This window comes from Thalassophryne amazonica, chromosome 8 (assembly GCF_902500255.1).
Source record: "Thalassophryne amazonica chromosome 8, fThaAma1.1, whole genome shotgun sequence".
NCBI lineage: Eukaryota > Metazoa > Chordata > Actinopteri > Batrachoidiformes > Batrachoididae > Thalassophryne > Thalassophryne amazonica.
The window spans coordinates 91190209-91209753 of NC_047110.1; the positions used below are offsets into that span (position 1 = coordinate 91190209).

The window sequence follows — 19545 nt, forward strand, 5'->3', positions numbered from 1 at the left end:
TTGTCAAATGCACAGTAAGTCAACAAAAGTGTTTGCACAACAGTTGCACTATTTGTTGTACACTGCATATCTGTTAGGGAGTGTAACAATTCACTGATGCAGTGCAGCAGATAAGTGAAACAATCATGCAAATGGTGATAAAAGCATCAAATTCGGCAGAAATACTCCTTAGACACTCCTCTTTTGAAAAAAAGCAATTGGCCACTTGACTTTTCAATCGGTGGTCAGGTAGGGGTCAATTGAAGAATTACACAGAGGTTAAAAATTAAAAGATGCTCTAATCATATTGAAAAATATTCCACATTATTTGCCTGATCATAAAGATTCCAAAAAGGTATAGTTTGGACTATCTGTGACTGAATTCTATTGAGTTACGGGATAAAAACAGTAAGACTGGTGACAAAGGTCATTTTGTATAGGGGTCAAAAGTTAAAGTTACTCCAATTTTGGTAAAAAGTGATGCAAATTATTGGTTGAGCTAATAGGATTAACAAATGAAATAGTGTTGACAGTGTTGACTGCTTGGTCTCCAAAGTAAAGGTCAAACAAGGTCTACGTCTACTGGATTCTATGACATGTGACATAAGAGGTTTATTACAAAACTAACCGGCAGTTTTATAAAAAAAAAAAAAAAAAAACTATATGGATTTGAATCACGTGCGATTACACCAGACATGCTTGAACCCTCGTGCGCATGCGTGAGTTTTTTCACGCGTGTCGGTGACGTCATCCACCTGTGGGCAGGCTTTGAGTGAGCACTGGTCCAGCCCTCTCAGCTGAAATCCTTTGTCTGAGACGCTGCTGGAGACGGCGCGCGTTGCTTTATCAAAATTTTTTCAGGACCCGTGAGGGATATCCGAGTGGACACTATTCAAGAAATTCAGCTGGTTCTCGGTGAAAAGTTTAATGGCTGATGAGAGGTTGTGGAGTTTCTTTCGCTTTAAGGACAGCTCACAAAGCGGATCGACGCGGCGCGGTCGGAGGTGGCGTCCGTCTGGCTGTTTCAAGCTGAAAACATCCTAATTTAAGGCTCTGTTCACCCAGGTCATCGTCAGAGAACAGAGAAGTTTCAGAAGAAGTCGGCATGAGGAGTTTATACGGACATTCCACTGTTAAAGGAGATTTTGTAATGAAAGAACGTGCGGGCAAATTCGCCGAGTCGGTTCCATGATGACGCCGCAAATCCATCTGCGCCGCAACAGGAAAAACACCTCTGTGTTGAAAACCATTTGTAAAATTCAGGCGGCTTTTGATGGCTTTCAACAAGTGAGTATCTGAGAAATTGTTTAACAGCTGGGCATGTTCCAACTTGTCCGTTAAGGTTTCCAATGAAGGTGTTTTTCCTGTCGCGACCCCCCGCGGTCGGGTCCGGCCCGACATGCGAATCTGCCCGCACGTTCTTTCATTACAAAATCTCCTTTAACAGTGGAATGTCCGCATAAACTCCTCATGCCGACCTCTTCTGAAACTTCTCTGTTCTCTGACGACGACCTGGGTGAACAGAGCCTGAAATGTGGAGGTTTTCAGCTTGAAACAGCGAGACGACGCCGCCTCGGAGCTCAGATCGCCGTCAGGCGCCGTGGGCCGTCCTTAAAGCGACACTTACACACCAAAATCTCTCATCAGCCGTTAAAATTTTTACCGAAAACCAGCTGAATTTATCGAATGGTGTCCACTCAGTTGTGCCTTACAGTTTTTGAAAAAATTTTGATCAAACAAAGCAGCAGTCTCTGAGCCATTCCTAAACAATGAAAAAAAAAAATCGACGAGAGGGTGGGCCACTCCTCACTCAAAGACTGCCCACAGGCGAATGACGTAACCGACAGGCGTGAAAAAACTCTCACATGCCCACGAGGGTTCAAGCATGTCTGATGTAATCACATGTGATTCAAATCCATATGGTTTTTGAAAAAAATAATAAGGTCGGATACTTTTCTAATAGACCTCGCATGTTACCTCATAACGTGATAAGTAAGGATGATACATGGTCCAAACTATTCCTTTTTAAAACCGTGTTAACTCAACTAGTAATTTGCATCACTTTTTACCAAAATTGGAGCAACTTTGACTTTTGACCACTGTACAAAATGAAACTGACCTTTGTCACCATTCTTGCTGTTTTTTATCCCGTAAATCCATAGCATTCAGTCACAGATAGTCCAAACTATACCTTTTTGAAATCTTGATGATCAGGCAAATAATGTGGAATATTTTTTCAATATGACTGGAACATCTTTTAATTTTGACCTCTGTGTAATTCTTCACTTGACCCCTACCTGACCACCGATTGAAAATTCAAGTGGCCAATCATTTTTTTCAAGAGGATTGTCTAAGGACTATTTCTGCCGAATTTGATGCTTTTATCACCATTTGGAGGATTCCCCTCTAAATATTCTCTTATCCTCTGCACTATAACCCTTAATACATTAACAATAAAAGTAAGCATTTTGAAGTTATATTTTACACTCAGTGAGTGCAATGTCAGCCTATAATCTTCACTTGACATTTTCGGAGATCCTATGCTCTAAAATTTGAATTCAGTTAGTAACCATGAGCATTTTGTTCATCTTTTTCCACCGGTTCCACAAAATGTGTATTGTACCTGCTCCGAGCCCCGCTGGAAGGCCTGACCTCTGTCCGAGGTGATTATGCTTAACATGGAGCTGGAGGTCCATCTCCTTCCTGAAGTCCCAGGTACAAGCTGTGCAGCGAAACAACTTCTTCTCATTACTGTGCTTCACTGCCAAGTGCACCTGGACAACAGAAGGTGTTTAATTTCCACTGAAGAAAACAAGAAAAACAAGAGTCAGCCAAAAAAAATTTAAGCAAAGAGAAAAGCGCATCCCAGTCACCTGGATGGAAACCTTGGAATCAAAGACCTCCTGGCATAGAGTACAGTGGTACAGGACAAAAGTGTGCATGTCCAGGAGGTGTTTCTGGAGGTCATCCACAGAGGAAAACTGTTTGTCGCAGCTCTCGCACACATACTGTGTTGAGGTGGTCGTGTAGTGCACAGTCAAATGTTGAAGAAATGCCTCCTGGGATTCAAAGTCTTCCTTGTTGCACTGGGGACAAGACTGACGCTTCAAGAGCATCTCAAGGTGTGACTTAAGGTGGGCCTGGAATCCATCAAAGCTGCCAAATCGCAGATCACACTGGTTGCACGGGTAGTCACCATTGCTCCCTAAGGACGGGGTGGAATCCCCTCCCAGTCTGTGTCGCTTCGGGGAGGAGATCTCTACATCAGAGGAAGCAGGGCTGAGGTCTGCAACCTTGGCTTGCCGTTTGTTGTTAGCCAGTGGGATGTTCTTGTGGTTCTCCTTGATGTGCTTGGTGAGCTTGAGGAGTGAGCCGAAGATAGGAGAATTGGTGCAATAAGGGCAGGAGTAAACCTGTGCATGGACAACAGTCCTTTATTTTTAAGACTATTAAAACATTGATATGCAGAAGTAATTCTTGCAAAAATAAAAGATGACAAAGGTGGTAAGAAAGAAAGAAAACAAGCTGAATTTAATTAACTTAATTTGAATTACTTTCACAGTTGGGATAAGTTCTCTCTCTAATATCAAGGCAGATAAATTAGCAGCGGAACAACACATCAATTATGTTATTTAGGTTTTATTCTAAAGTCTAAGCTGATTCACACCCCACCCCAGACACGTACACAGGTAGACCCCTAGTGGTGCTCAAGCACCTGTTCTTTTTCCCAGGATGAGTAAACTGCCCTTTATGGAGCCCTTTTTTCTTATTCAGCAATATTTAAAAATACAAATTACCCTCTCTGTCATCAATCCCCCCCAAAAGTGTTTTGAAATCTGATGGGAATGTATTTGAGTTCTTGTGAGAACTCTGTCCCGATCTGATCTGTGGCGTGCACAAGCTCTCCCCTTGCTCCTCCCTCCTCCACTCATACAGTACTGAGTGCTAGAGACCAACTCGCTGCTACAACAAACTAATTCTCCTCTGACCCGCAACATCAGACGGACAGATAAGTGTTTGTGCAATCCCTGAAGTCGTCTGGTGCAAAATTAACCACAACACTTAACATTATAGCACCACTGTTTCACACACTTTGTTTTCTCTTATTGCACATTTTATTTTACTTGCACATTTCATCCATCCATTTTCTTCCGCTTTATCCGGAGTCGGGTCGCGGGGGCAGCAGCTCAAGCAAAGCCGCCCAGACCTCCCGATCCACACACACCTCCCCTAGCTCCTCCGGGGGAACCCCAAGGCGTTCCCAAGCCAGCTGAGAGATGTAGTCCCTCCAGCGTGTCCTATGTCTTCCCCGGGGCCTCCTCCCAGTGGGACGTGCCCGGAATATCTCTCCAGCGAGGCGTCCAGGGGGCATCCGGAAAAGATGCCTGAGCCACCTCAACTGACTCCTTTCGACGTGGAGGAGCAGCGGCTCGACTCCGAGCTCTTCCCGAGTGACCGAGCTCCTCACCCTATCTCTAAGGGAGCGCCCAGCCACCCTGCGGAGGAAACTCATCTCGGCCGCTTGTAATCACGAGCTCGTTCTTTCGGTCATGAGCCAAATCTCATGACCATAGGTGAGGATCGGAACGTAGATCGATCGCTAAATCGAGAGCTTTGCCCCCCTACTCAGCTCTCTCTTCACCACGACGGTCCGATACTTGCACATTTCATTTCAACACTTTTTTATTGAGAATTATTCTGTGTTTAGTGTGTGTATTTATACATGTCATACAGAGAGAGTGCAGCTCAAACCAGAGTCAAATTCCTTGTAATCTTGTGGATACTTTGGGAACAAAAGCTAATCTGATTCACTGAAAACATTACATGGCTACTGGTCCGATGTTTCATTGAAAAAAAAGGGGGGGAGTGTATTTAGGCATCACACCCGCTGAAAATGCTTGCCTTTTCATACAAAGAACATCCATAAATAACGCATAGCCTACATGTTTTGTACTCATGAGTCATGAAATACATGATTTCAAACCCTTGGCCATCTGTTTACTGACGTTTGTCATGTTTAATGAAGAGGGAAGGCGGAAAACAAACTGTAGCATACAGACAGACAGAATTTAAAGGCAGTTTTACTCTTTTACAAATTAGACAAGTTTTGTTTCATTTAAATTCTTACTTATTTTGATGTGAAAGCCTGAAGAAAAAAACATGACCACAAACATTTTGCAGGATAATGTCAAGTAGCTCTCACAGTAAAGTGTCAAAAATAGATACAAACATACAATATTTTATAGTTATAGCATATTGGCCAAACTTTTGTGTAGCAAAAGTCACCTTTAGTCAGGGAGTTATTTTCATGCAAACATTTATACTTCAGCAGTTGAGGTTTACAAATGAGGAATAATTTTTGCTAGGTAATTAACATTACAAACTAATGTAGAAGGCTAAATATAATATAGGTAATTTATTTAGAGCAGTTTTAAGTTAGAATATTTTTTATGATTATTTAATGTATGGTTTGGTAAAAGTGTGCAAAATATGGCCTTGTTTTTGCCTGTTTTTTCATTTATTTAGGCAATTTGATCATTTATGTGTTATGTGATGAGATGTGTATTAATTGTGATAAAAAATAAATATACAAGTTAAATAACCTACTGTGTTTTTTTTTTAATAATAATTTTGGCAATGGGTGCCCTTTTTGGGGCTTGAGCAACGCCCCCCAAAATTAGGAAATGTGCATATACCCCCCCCCCCCCAAAAAAAAAAAAAAAAAGAATTAGGCCTTTAAAACCAATATTACAATACTAAATAAGGTACAATTACGTTTATGTCAGCTGATAACATATTTCACAGACAAACCTTATAACCTGCATGGGACTGGGCAAATCTGTTGAAGTATATATATTGAGGGTTCGGGGAAGTCAGTTTACACCTTTTGGTGTTCTTATTACTATTCAATGGCACAAAAAAGCTCATTGTAAATTAAAATAGATTTTCCCACGTTAAACAATTTTGAGTTTGACTAACATTTTGGTTCCAATCAACTCAATACAATTTCAATTACAGTGCAAAAAAAACAGATGTACTGCAGAGACATCAACATAATGAAGGATTTTTGAAGTGAAGTCACAACAATATGAACACTGTCTCACATTAAAGCTCAACAGACAAATACAATAACCAGAAACCCACATAATTCAACAATTTTATAAATGTGGGGTTGATTTTAGATTTTGAGTAAAGTGGTTTAAGAGGTTCACCTCCCCAAGGTTTTACTCTGCAGAGATTGGGGGGGGGGGTGTAAATAGGTGGCTAGACAGATGGACGGATGAACAGCCAGATGGATGATTGATGGCTGTATGGACAGATAGACTGACAGGCAGATGGACAGACAGATAGAAGGACAGATGTATGTGTGGATGGATGAATAAATGAAGGAATTATTTGATGGATGATTAACAGACAGACCAATGGATGGACCATTCCCCATCCATGTATCCATGGATGATAGATTTGGGAAATATATGGACAGCCAGATAGATGGAGGGATGAACAGATGGACCAATAGATGGGACAGAGAGCGATAGATGGACAGACGGACAGACAGCTACTTGGACAGATGAATTGAATGATGGCAGATGGTGAATGGTAAATGGACTGCATTTATATAGCGCTTTTCCATCTGCATCAGACGCTCAATGCGCTTTACAATTATGCCTCACATTCACCCCGATGTCAGGGTGCTGCCACACAAGGTGCTCACCACACCAGGAGCAATAGGGGATTAAAGGCCTTGCCCAAGGGCCCTTTGTGATTTTCCAGTCAGGCGAGGATTTGAACCCATGATCTTCTGGACTCATGTCCAACACATTAACCACGAGACCATCACCTCCCCAAATGGATGGATGGATGGATGGACAAATTGATACATGAAATGAAGCTGCCATTCTGAACTACTCAACATAATTTTATGACTCCAACAGAAAAAAAAGGGAATGAAGGCTGAGTATCAAACTCTTTCTTTCATGAGTGCTCAATATGAAGTATTAGAAAAACTGACAAAACCTGGAAAATGTTATTTCTGAAGAGTACAGACTGTTGATTCTCACCTCCATAAAGGACTGAGATGCAGCCTGGAGAACAGGGGACTCCAGTTTGGCCACCGCTCCGCCGGATGCAACCCCGCCCCCTGCTGCTGAGGCACAGTGTGTCTGCTGAATGTGTTCCGTCAACGAAGACTCTGTCAGGAATCCCATGGAACACTGGTTGCAGAAGAAAGCATGGTTCCCCTCTAGGGAGAAGGAATTAAGTTAAGTTAATTTTGGTTCGGCTGCCACCGCAACCTGGATAAAAGGCAGCAAATGAATGAATGAATAATTTTGGCTCAACTGTATTAGTTATTGGATATTACCAATAACATTGCTGCATGCCACATCATCAACAAGGAACCAGGAGGGACTTCATAAACCTGAATACCCATAAGAACTCTCACATGGAACTCCAACTCTAAGAACTAACTCTAGAACTCTAACTCTAACCATCCCTGGTTCTCAAGACCAGGCACCTAAGTACAGTGAGGAAAATAAGTATTTGAACACCCTGCGATTTTGCAAGTTGTCCCACTTAGAAATCATGGAGGAGTCTGAAATTTTCATCTTAGGTGCATGTCCACTGTGAGAGACAATCTTTAAAAAAAAAAAAAAAAAATCCGGAAATCACAATGTATGATTATTTAATAATTTCTTTGTATGTTACTGCTGCAAATAAGTATTTGAACACCTGTGAAAATCAATGTTAATATTTGATACAGTAGCCTTTGTTTGCAATTACAGAGGTCAAACGTTTCCTGTAGTTTTTCACCAGGTTTGCACACACTGCAGCAGGGATTTTGGTCCACTCCTCCATACAGATCTTCTCTAGATCTTTCAGGTTTGGAGTTTCAGCTCCCTCCACAGATTTTCTATTGAGTTCAGGTCTGGAGTCTGGCCAGGCCACTCCAGGACCTTGAAATGCTTCTTACAGAGCTCCTCCTTAGTTGCCCTGGCTGTGTGTTTGGGGTCATTGTCATGCTGGAAGACCCCAGCCATGACCCATCTTCAATGCTCTTACTGAGGGAAGTAGGTTGTTTGCCAAAATCTCGCAAAGCATGACCCCATCCATCCTCCCTTCAATACGGTGCAGTCGTCCTGTCCCCTTTGCAGAACAGCATCCCCAGAGTATGATGTTTCCACCCCCATGCTTCATGGTTGGGATGGTTTTCTTGGGGTTGTTCTCATCCTCTAAACATGGTTAAGTGGAGTTGAATCCAAAAAGCTCTATTCTGGTCTCATCTGACCACATGACCTTCTCCCATGCCTCCTCTGGATCATTCAGATGGTCACTGGTGAACTTCAAACGGGCCTGGACATGTGCTGGCTTGAGCAGGGGGACCTTGCTGCCCTGCAGGATTTTAAACCATGACAGCATCATGTGTTACTAATGTAATCTTTGTGACTGTGGTCTCAGCTCTCTTCAGGTCATTGACCAGCTCCTGCTGTGTAGTTCTGAGCTTTCTCAGAATCATCCTTACCCCACAAAGTGAGATCTTGCATGGAATCCCAGACTGAGGGAGATTGACAGTCATCTTGTATTTCTTTCTAATAAATAATCATAACAGTTGTTGTCTTCTGCCAAGCTGCTTGCCTGTTGTCCTGTAGTCCATCCCAGCCTTGTAGAGGTCTACAGTGTTGTCCCTGGTGTCCTTACACAACTCTTTGGTCTTGGCTATGGTGGAGAGGTTGGAGTGTGACTGATTGAGTGTGTGAACAGGTGTCTTTTATACAGGTAACAAGTTCAAACAGGTGCAATTAATACAGGTAAAGACTGCAGAATAAGAGGGCTTCTTAAAGAAAAATTAACAGGTCTGTGTGAGCCAGAATTCTTGCTGGTTGGTAGGTGTTCAAATACTTATTTGCAGCAGTAACATACAAATACATTATTTTAAAAAAATCATACATTGTGATTTCTGGATTTTTTTTTAGATTATGTCTCTCACAGTGGACAAGACCAGGCACCTAAGTGGCTCTACTCTACTTTTTTCTACTCTATTTTACTCTTCCTTTTTAGATATACCTTTGTATACTGGCATAGTTCCACCTTAGAATTGGAATATAATATATAAGATATACCTTACTGAATTTTCATGCACCTAAGATGATAATTTCTGACCCCTCCATAATTTCTAAGTGGGAGAACTTGCAAAATCGCAGGGTGTTCAAATACTTATTTTCCTCACTGTAGCTCTACTCTATTCTACTCTTCTATTCAGCTCTTTTTTTATTTTAGATATTTAGATATTCCTTAGTATATACTAGTAGAGTTCTACCTTAGAATTGGAATGTATTATACAAGACATACCTTACTGAATTTTCATGGTTTTGGGTTCTGGCAGGAGTGCCAGTATAATTAAGTATCTATCAAATGTACTAACATTGTCTGCTAAATTTAAAAGATATATGCCAAATTGGAACAATGTGGGTTTGCACCTGTATGTATGTTAAGGAAAAATGTGAATTACAATAACGTTTATGTTCTAAAGGGATTCTGACAAAACTGACGTATGCACTGGCCCAGTGAATATATATATATATATATATATATATATATATATATATATATATATATATATATATATATATATATTGGAGCGCCTTGGGGCAACTGTTTGTTGTGATTTGGCGCTATATAAGAAAAAAGTTGATTGATTGATTGATATATATATATACACACACACACACACACACACTCATATATATACACACACATATATACAAGGGTGGGTAGGATTACTTTGAAAGAATACATGTGGATTACATGTATGTATGTACATACATTTGGATTACTTGTAATCTGATTACTTTTGGATTACATTTCAAAGTAATCCTACCCAACCTTGTATGTATGTATATATATATATATATATATATATATATATATATATATATGAGGTCTGTTAGAAAAGTATCCGACCTTTTTATTTTTTTCAAAAACCTGATGGATTTGAATCACATGTGCTTGCATGAGCCAACCTTCAACCTTCATGCGCATGCGGATAGTCACACGACTGAAAAGCCACCGAAAGCCATCTGAATCTTCCGAATGGTTTCCACCTGGCTGTCGCCCAGTTTCTGGCAAAATTTGATGCAGTAGCGCTGCTCCAGTCATTCCACCATGTTCCTTGCAATGAAAATCCGCAGAGAGCACTACACACGTTCTCACACAAAGGCTGCTTTGCAGCAACTGATGCAATCAACAGGCGTGAAAACGTTCATGCACGCGCATGAAGGTTCAAGGTTGGCTCATGCAAGCACACGATTCAAATCCATCAGGTTTTTTGCAAAAAATAAAAAGGTCCGATAGTTTCCTAACAGACCTCGTATATTATATATATATATATATATATATATATATATATATATATATATATATATATATATATATATATATATATATATATATATATATACACACACACACACATACACACACACACACACATATTATGTATTTGACACATGGCTTTATCAATATTGTATTCTACTGATGGTAGCAGTTTTCATCCAAGGTCCCAAGCAGAACATGGGTAGTATTGTAGTCTTCACAATTTTGCTCTTGGACACTGACACACAGACATGAGTAGCAGGGGAGGAATTGTCTGACCCTTCAGGTAATGGGCAACTAATGATCCCAAATGAACAACAGATCAAATCCATCAAGGAATAACAGAAGCACAGTAAACTGACACAATGAAACACTTCCAGTTTTGATTATTTTATGAATATGGAAGTACTAAACACCTAATGTGGTGGATCCAGCCATAATCCCACCAGGCAGGCAGTGGGACACTCGGATGTGTTCTTGTAGAGAGTTGATGTCTCCAAACATGTCTGGGCAGTAGTTGCAGTGGAACGCCGTCACATTGGTGAACTGCAACAGGGGTAAAGCTGTAGTGCCTACAGTGCCTCCACTGGCACGGTGAGCTTTACGCACATGCTCGTTGAGGTTGTAGAGTGTTGGCAGTGTATCCAGGCAAAGCTGGCAGGTGTGACTCTGCTGTGGCTTGTCTGCGTGGATGGTCTTTAAATGAATCTCTAAGACCGCCAAGCTGTGGAAGTCTCTCTTAGAGCAGTAAGGACAAGAGTATGTCACTTTCCCCCAGGTTCCTCCTCCACCTGTGGAGATGGGTAGATTAGAAGGTACATAAGAATTACACAAGACTAGATTAAAATCTGAGATCCCAAATCAAGCAGAGTCTGGCCCGAGACGGATTCTGATGTGGCCCATTATACCTCCACCTTGATGACCAAGATTTAACACCATTTCTTCGCCTGCGTCAGTGCCTCTTCTCCAGCCTCGATCACTGCCCTGACTAGGCTTTAAGGTGGAGTCAGGTGTGGAGCCCCTTTCCAGGCTGGCACTAGAGTCTGGAGTGGCTGAGCTCATTGAGGCCACGCTGCCAAGTGCGGGGTCAGGACTGGCAGCACTGTGGTTAGAGGAGTCAGGATGGCGGTGGCTGTCAAGGTGGCAGTAGACATCCTCTACGGATGGAAACTGTTCTGAACACACAGGACATCTGGAGGTACAGTGAAAAAAAAAAAACCATAAACACACAGATTAGCAGTTTGTATTTCAGGACTTTTCATACATTTCACATTACAACCTCAACTGCTACAAGCACAAACAATCCATACAATAAATAAAAAAAAATATATATATAGTGCAGTACTTGTGTTTGCGGTTGGCATGTTGCATGTCGATATGCGTGAGAAGCGATGCCTCATCTAAGAAGATCTCAGGACAGTGGATGCACTGCAGATCGGCTTGGTCAGACAGTTGCGGGTGTCTGGTCAGGACGTGTTTCTCGAGCTCGTCAGTTTGGCTGAACGTTTCTTCACAGTAATCACACATATACAGGTCCTGATCCTGGTCACCTTCTCCTCCTGCTCCCTTCTTCACTCCATCCCTCTCACTCCTCAGTGCTAGGTGCTCTCTGTTTTTGCGGTGAGCCTGCCAAAGTCAGAACACAGTGAAGACATAAAGAGGCATGTAGTGTTAAAATAATCTGACAAAAGAGAGAAAGCCACAAATTCAAACTGTAAAAACTTGCTCTGTGCCAATGTGGATCATAATAATTAAAATATCTACTAAAAAACAACATTTTGCAATTTGGCTGTCGCTTAGACATAGGAAGGTACAAGATTTTGCCAGTACAGCAATCTTTATCAAAAATGATGCAGTAGGCTGTATCACTGAAGTTTGTTGGAATTAAAAGCAAAGCATCACTGAGCAGCACGTTCTTTAATTATGTTGCACTTTAGGTGGAAATTAAAAGCTCCCCTACTACATGTCAGACAGAAATCATTTTTCACTAGCAGGTTGGGGAAGTCTGATTCAAAAGCATGATGCACTTCGCTAAAGAGCTTGTTCACTCTGTGGCATTTTACTCTGATTTCTGAATGATAGAGAATAAAATGCACTGATGCTAATTATTAGCCATGTTATCGCCCTCATTTACAAGGATAGAGTGTTTATTTCTTCACTCTAGCAGCCTCTTTGCTGAGGTCTTGATGAAATCAATTTCAAATGAAAATCATCTTTGATTGGGCAAAAAACAGATTGGTGCAATATTTTTCATCCTCTGGCACTCTTCAAAGATATGCATTGCACATTAGGTGGCTTTCCTCCTCTATGCTACAAGCAAACTATTTCCACACATCTTCAGCCATCACACAGTGATTTTTAACTCTGCAAAGCTCAGTGTCTGATGCTTGTTAAATGAGATCAGGTTTATTCATAGAGACTATAATGTGACATTTTAAGCCACAGGTATACAGTGAAATACTCTACACAGGGTCGCTCTTCACATATGTTTTTGATTAGTCTAGTTACAAATAGGTAAAACAGCAGCAGAAAAACTTCAGTAACTGTACTTACCTGCATGTGGCTTTGCAATGATGATGTGGAGGAGAAGCCACGCTTACACACACTGCACTTGAATGGTTTGCTGGAACTGCACATGTAACCCAAATAAAAAAATTTACAATGTCAATAAATATTATTTAAATACTGATGTGAGACAAACTTTTCTGAAAACAGTCACGCTCGCCTGTGTGTCTTGAGGTGGATCTTGAGGTGATCTGAACGAGAGAATGCAGCTTCGCATTCCTGGCAGCTGTACTTCTTATCTCCTGTATCAGCAGATTTATGGAAAAATGGTTACTATAGAGGCCAATTTTCATAAAATACATACCACCAGAATACAAATTCCACTAATGTCAATCTGAACAAACTGTGATCAATTTGGATTGTGGATAAAAACTGGGCAAAAAAAGGGGAAATTGTATGCCATGCTTACCCTACCCGGAAACCCAAAATTCTGATGTGTTTTGTGTGGGGACTGCTTCCACTTACCTGTATGGAGCTTGACATGACGATCTCTGCTCCTCTTGTGCTTAAATAAACGACTACAGAAGGTACACTTGAAAGGCAGCTTGTCACTGTGGATCTGCTCGTGGCGCTTCAGGTAGCTAAGTCGGCTGTGAAGGATCAGCAGATGGACAATGAATCATCATCACACAGAGTCATAAGAATCAAACTGACATTCATACATGTCGTCTTTAAACTCTATATACAACGGTCCTATAACACACGGCAGTTATTAGAGAAAAACACCATAAAATTCAAAGATGGATTTAGCCTATGTGAGATCCTAGACATTCAAACAGCCTGTGGCTATCAAAGGTCAAAATTAGAAAGAACCATGATGAGGGAAGAGGAGCAGAATCACAAATGTCTGTCGACTGTGACGATGACTTCATGGGGTATGTGACAGCTGATCATAAAGTCTTCAGAATATCTCTGGAGAGGATGGTGAGAAATGTATTCACCTCTGTAATTTTACTTTTTGTCTCAGCAGTCAATTGCTAGTACTGATACCATGGCAATATTGACAGTAGCATTTATTCATGTACACAGTGATATTCATAAATGGAGTTTGAGGATGCAGCTCATGAAGACTGATATTGACAGACACTTTAGGAAAGAAAAGAGACTAACAAGCTCATTTCAAGTTACATGTAACTTCAAAACCACACAGATGTTCAGAAAATCTGCTTCAGCTACTTTCATACAAAATCCTTTCTGCTATTTAATTATTTTATTCATTCTATCAACACCTCTTGGGGTATGAGAGTACATAAAATAAAAACATCAAATCAGAAATGGCATAAAACAAGCACCAAAAACCCCCCTCACACTTAAGACAGTTCACATAAATGATTACAAAAAATAAATAAAAAGCATCATCATTAAAAGAACCCACAACCTGATCCCAGATACGAGGTTGAAGATGAGTGAGTGAGTGAGTGATTATTAAAAGAAAAACTTTGAAAGAGCAGATTAAAATATGTCATGACTTTGTGTTAAGTTTCTGGATATTTGGTTTGATATAATAATGATTTAAGTATTTTTCCACATTCTGAGTTAAGAAATGGAAAACAAATAAGTAATAGAATTCGTCACCAATTTTATGGATATTACAGAGTTCACAAACAACATTTTTTTCCAATATACTACGGATTTCTGGGTAAATAAAATGGATTTCTACTAATTGGTAGCTTATACTCTTCTATGGTAAATTTATCTACGCCATTCAGATCTGATAATAGATCATTTTCAATGGCATGTTCTTTTTTTAAAAGGTGGTAAATTAAACATAATCTATTATTCTGAACACTATCATTCCAAGTCTGAATATACAGATCATTTATCCTTAGTTTTTCTGACACTTTTTTTACACTTTTTATGCAATGTGAAATTGTAAAGGTGTTGAGCTTAGAGTGCATTTCCTGTCATACAATCTGAAACTAACAGTTTACATCTCCGATAATCCAGCAACGGTCTGTCGCACCTACTGAAAAACACACCTGCTCCTAATCCATCATTAATCCACTATCCACTAACCATCCACCAGGTGGCAGACAAATTCATGAGATATTACATAGGCCAGTGATTCCCAAACTGTGGTGGCACTGCAGGTGGGCCTTAAGAGTTCAATAAATTAATAAATGTAATAAATGTCATGCAATACAGTTTGAAATTACCTAAAAATATTTATGTACATTTTTAAGTCATAGCATTTAAACCTAGTTTACCACACCTGAAGGACTTGTCACAGAACTGGCAGGGATACGGAAGACCTGTGCCTCCTTCCTCCTCACCACCCGTTGCCATGCCGAGGTCACAGCAGCCATCGGCCATCTGTGACGGCGACGCCACATCTTTACTGGAGGGTGAGGAAGGCACCCACGACAGGCCCACAGGGTCATCATCACCATCTGAAAATGAATGAGACAAACAAAACAAAAAAATCTGTTTAAAAAAAAAAAAGGAAAGAAAAACAGTTTTGCACACAACAAGAGAATTTATAGCAGCGTCGGACAGATAAGCGAGCAAATACAGAAGTAGTGGGGCTCGGAGCATGAGAATGATTAAGATGATGTTACAGCTTTCTTGGAAGGCAAAAGGTAGGAATGAAGCCTGTGGGAACCCCAAATGAGAAAGAGGATATATATATAAAAAAAACACACATTTACCCTGATAATATGCACACACACAGGCACAGAAAGAAATGAGGATGGCAGAGATAAAGAGAGAGAATATAAAAGGAGAGAGACTCCAGCAGCAGCAACATCTAAATAGAAAGCTCCAAGAACTATGTATCCCCGGCGGAGCCCAGAAATAAGGACAGAGTGTATTTTCTCTCTTCATCCTCCCTCTGAAGCATCCCTCATTCCACCCCTCCCCTCACCCCCCCTTCCCATCTCTCCATCCATCCCAAAGGACCATAGATCCGCCTCATCATATTTTCATTAGGGCCTTGGCAGATTGAAACGTCGAAAAAGCGATTAGGAGATGTGGAAAGCAGAGCAGAAAGATGGCAATATTCACTCCCTTTATCTGTCACACGTACTGTTGAAGATTATGCACTGCATTTTTTCCTTTTCTCCTGCTCAGTCTGTCTTTTTTTTTTTTTTTTTTTTTGCCCTCTTATGTACTCTGGCACAGACAAAAAAAAAAAGAGGCCAAGATTAGTTTAAAAGACACTTCAGAATGGAGTCAAGATGACAAAAGAGTGGGCTGATTAACATGTTGTATCATTCTGTTCATTTCTGAAGCAGCACAGTGAGGCTCTTTAGCATTTTTCCTGAAAGTGTACAAGAGACAGGGTTGGTGGGGGAGAGAAACAAAAACTGTTTTCTTTGCTTCTACTTGAATGAATCTCAAACATAGCAAAAAAAAAAAGAAGGGGGGGGGGGTACGAGTATTTACACTGAAAAAAATGCAAAATCTTAACCAAGTTCATTTGTAGTCAAAATATCTTATCCACACTTAATATAAAACAGCTGTTGATTATTTTCTGGATTAATCAGTTGTGTGTTCGGTCCATAAAATGTCAGAACCTTGAGAAAAATGTCAATTAGTGCTTCTCAAAGCCCATCATGATGTCCCCAAATGTCTCATTTTGTCCACAACCCAAAGACAAAAGCAAAGACACTAGAAAATATTCATATTTAAGAAAGTGGGCTTAAATCAATTATCAAAATAGTTGCTGATTAATTAAATAACTGCTGAATCGATTAATCACTGCAGCTCTATCTGAGAGTAAATAAGCATTTTGGCATCTTTAAGTTGCTGTGGTTTTGGAAAATATGCAACACTTCTTAATACTTAGCTATACCATAATTCTCTTAGGCCCAAATCTGGGTGTCTGTCCTGTGTTAGTCAGTTAATTAGTCTGTCTGGTGAAAAACTTAAAAACCACACGTACACTGAACAAATATATAAACGCAACACTTTTTGTTTTTGCTCCCATTTTTTATGAGCCGGACACAAAGATTCTAAAACATTTTCTATATACACAAAAGGTCTGTTTCTCTCAAATATTGCTTACAAATCTGTCTAAATCTGTGTTAGTGAGCACTTCTCCCTTGCCGAGATAAACCAACCCACCTCACAGGTGTGGCATATCAAGATGCTGATTAGACAGCATGATTATTGCACAGGTGTGCCTTAGGATGGCCACAATAAGACAGATTTGTGAAACAAGATTTGAGAGAAATAGAACTTTTGTGTATATAAAATGTTTTAGATCTTTGACTTCAGCTCATAAAAAATGGGAGCATAAACAAAAGTGTCCCTCTACTGTATTATTGTGACGAAAAGGGAGATGAGCCAAAAGGTGAAGGTCTCGTTCTACTCGTCAATCTTCTTCCTGCTCTCCCCTATGTTCATGAGGGTTGCCTCAGGCAGACACTGCATTAAAAACCAACATAACTGTGTAAAGGATCTTACCGCGTGGGCTCAGGAACACTTCAGAAAACCATTGTCAGTTAACACAGTTCGTCACTACATCTACAAGTGCAAGTTAAAACTCTACCATGCAAAGCAAAAGCCATACATCAACAACATCCAGAAACACCACTGCCTTCTCTGGGCTCAAGCTCATTTGAAATGGACAGATGCAAAGTGGAAAAGTGTGCTGTGGTCTGATGACTTCCCATTTCAGATTGTTTTTGGAAATCATGGACTTCGTGTCCTCCAGACAAAAGAGGACAAAGACCATCCAGATTGTTACCAGCGCAAAGTTCAAAAGCCAGCATCTGTGGTATGGGGTGTGTTAGTGTCCATGGCATGGGCAACTTACACATCTGTGATGGCACCATCAATGCTGAAAGGTACATCCAGGTTTTGGAGCAACACATGCTGCCATCCAAGCAACGTCTTTTTCAGGGACGTCCCTGCTTATTTCAGTAAGACAATGCCAAGCCACATTCTGCACGTGTTACAACAGCGTCGCTTTGTAGTAAAAGAGTGCGGGTACTAGACTGGCCTGCCTGCAGTCCAGACCTGTCACCCATTGAAAATGTGTGGCGCATTATGAAGTGCAAAATACGACAACGGAGACCCTGGACTGTTGAAAAACTGAAGTTGTACATCAAGCAAGAATGGGAAAGAATTCCACCTACAAAGCTTCAACAATTAGTGTCCTCAGTTCCCAAACACTTATTGAGTGTTGTTAGAAAAAAAGGTGATGTAACACAGTGGTAAACATACCACTGTCCCAGCGTTTTTGAAATGTGTTGCAGGCATCCATTTCAAAATGAGCAAATATTTGCACAAAAACAATAAAGTTTATCAGTTTGAACATTAAATATCTTGTCTTTGTGGTGTATTCAATTGAATATAGGTTGAAGAGGATTTGCAAATCATTGTATTCTGTTTTTTATTTACATTTTTCACAACTTCCCAACTTCATTGGAATTGGGGTTGTATACAAACATACTGAAGGTGTAAGATTTTGCAGATTTTGCAGAGTAAAACAATCAGAGACACAAAGATGCATTATACTGATATTTAAAAATGCATTTCAGTTACACAATGTAAATACAAATGAATGCAGACACATGTAGGGTGCAGAAGCTTCTCTTGATAACTTTAGAAATAATTCCAAAGCGTACAAAGTTTACATCAACAAACTCTTACTGCTATCATGTGTGTGTGTCCTGAATGTGTGTCTACTCTGTAACACACTGCAAAGAGAAGAGGGTGGAAAATGGATGCTCGTACTAAATCGATTGTCGGGGGAACAAGTAGGCAAAGCGATGAACAACTGAGCAAACAGAACTCTGCAGGAGGTTCTGGGTTTAAAAAAAAAGTAAAAGTATGAATCAGAAATCTGACTGGAAGCAAGAAGAATAAAGTATGCTTAAAGAAAAAAAAAGGAATAGCGATGTCGACATGAATTCTAACAGCAAGGTGAGAGAGGCTAAAGACAGGCATGTGTAAAAAGAAAGAGTGGGTTTGACACAGATGGGACAGAGCGAGACAAAAAAATGTAAATGGGAGTGAAGATGTTAAGAAGTGCACAGAAGAGTGTGTGAAAGGAGGAAAAACAAGTGATACGTTATCCTCATCACGAACACACAGCGATTAAAATATGGTTTATTAATAAATAAAAATGAAAATGAAGAAAGACGGAGATGATTAGACTTGGGATGAGGCATTACCAAGGGAAAGCAATCAAAAAATTCACACTAGAGAGAAAATAGAAAATTGAGGAAGAGTCATTTTTCTACACTGGGATACTTATGAAAAAGTTTTTGGCAATAAAACTCTTGACTTTAATTTCAAGATGATTTCCCAAAGGCAATCAATATCATTCCATCTTACAGCAATCACTCATGCTTTTGAATGAGTCGTGCTAAAAAAAAAAAAAAAAAAACGTCCTAATACACTTTAATGCCTTTAACAGCAAGTGCCCACAGTGTATATTGTTTTTTCTTCATCGCCATCATGCAGACTAACTACAGGAGGACGTGCGTGTGCATGCACGAGGTTTTGAGGTTATCCATCTTATGTTAATGTCCATACGATTTCTTGTAAATCACTTCCAAATCTACCAAATGTTTGTCATAGCATCTGATCCCATGAATTTCTTCCCCTCAGGGATTGAAATTCTAAATCGTTTCCAGACAGTGTGAATTTTGAACATATTGGCAATATCATATTATGAAT

General features: G+C 40.2%; 1 protein-coding gene across 2 annotated transcripts in view; it reads right to left on the reverse strand.

Annotated features, from left to right (window-relative positions):
• Positions 1 to 19545, reverse strand: part of znf423 (zinc finger protein 423) — a 405091-nt gene that overhangs the window by 177868 nt on the left and 207678 nt on the right. For both annotated transcript variants that reach the window (XM_034176974.1, XM_034176972.1), the window contains exons 4-13: positions 15128 to 15305; positions 13381 to 13505; positions 13076 to 13157; positions 12904 to 12979; positions 11696 to 11976; positions 11259 to 11542; positions 10767 to 11141; positions 7041 to 7222; positions 2853 to 3392; positions 2603 to 2753 (exon numbers count right to left, since the gene is read on the reverse strand). In XM_034176974.1, coding sequence (XP_034032865.1) covers positions 2603 to 2753; positions 2853 to 3392; positions 7041 to 7222; positions 10767 to 11141; positions 11259 to 11542; positions 11696 to 11976; positions 12904 to 12979; positions 13076 to 13157; positions 13381 to 13505; positions 15128 to 15305 — 2274 coding nt within the window. The remainder of the gene's footprint in view (positions 1 to 2602; positions 2754 to 2852; positions 3393 to 7040; positions 7223 to 10766; positions 11142 to 11258; positions 11543 to 11695; positions 11977 to 12903; positions 12980 to 13075; positions 13158 to 13380; positions 13506 to 15127; positions 15306 to 19545) is intronic.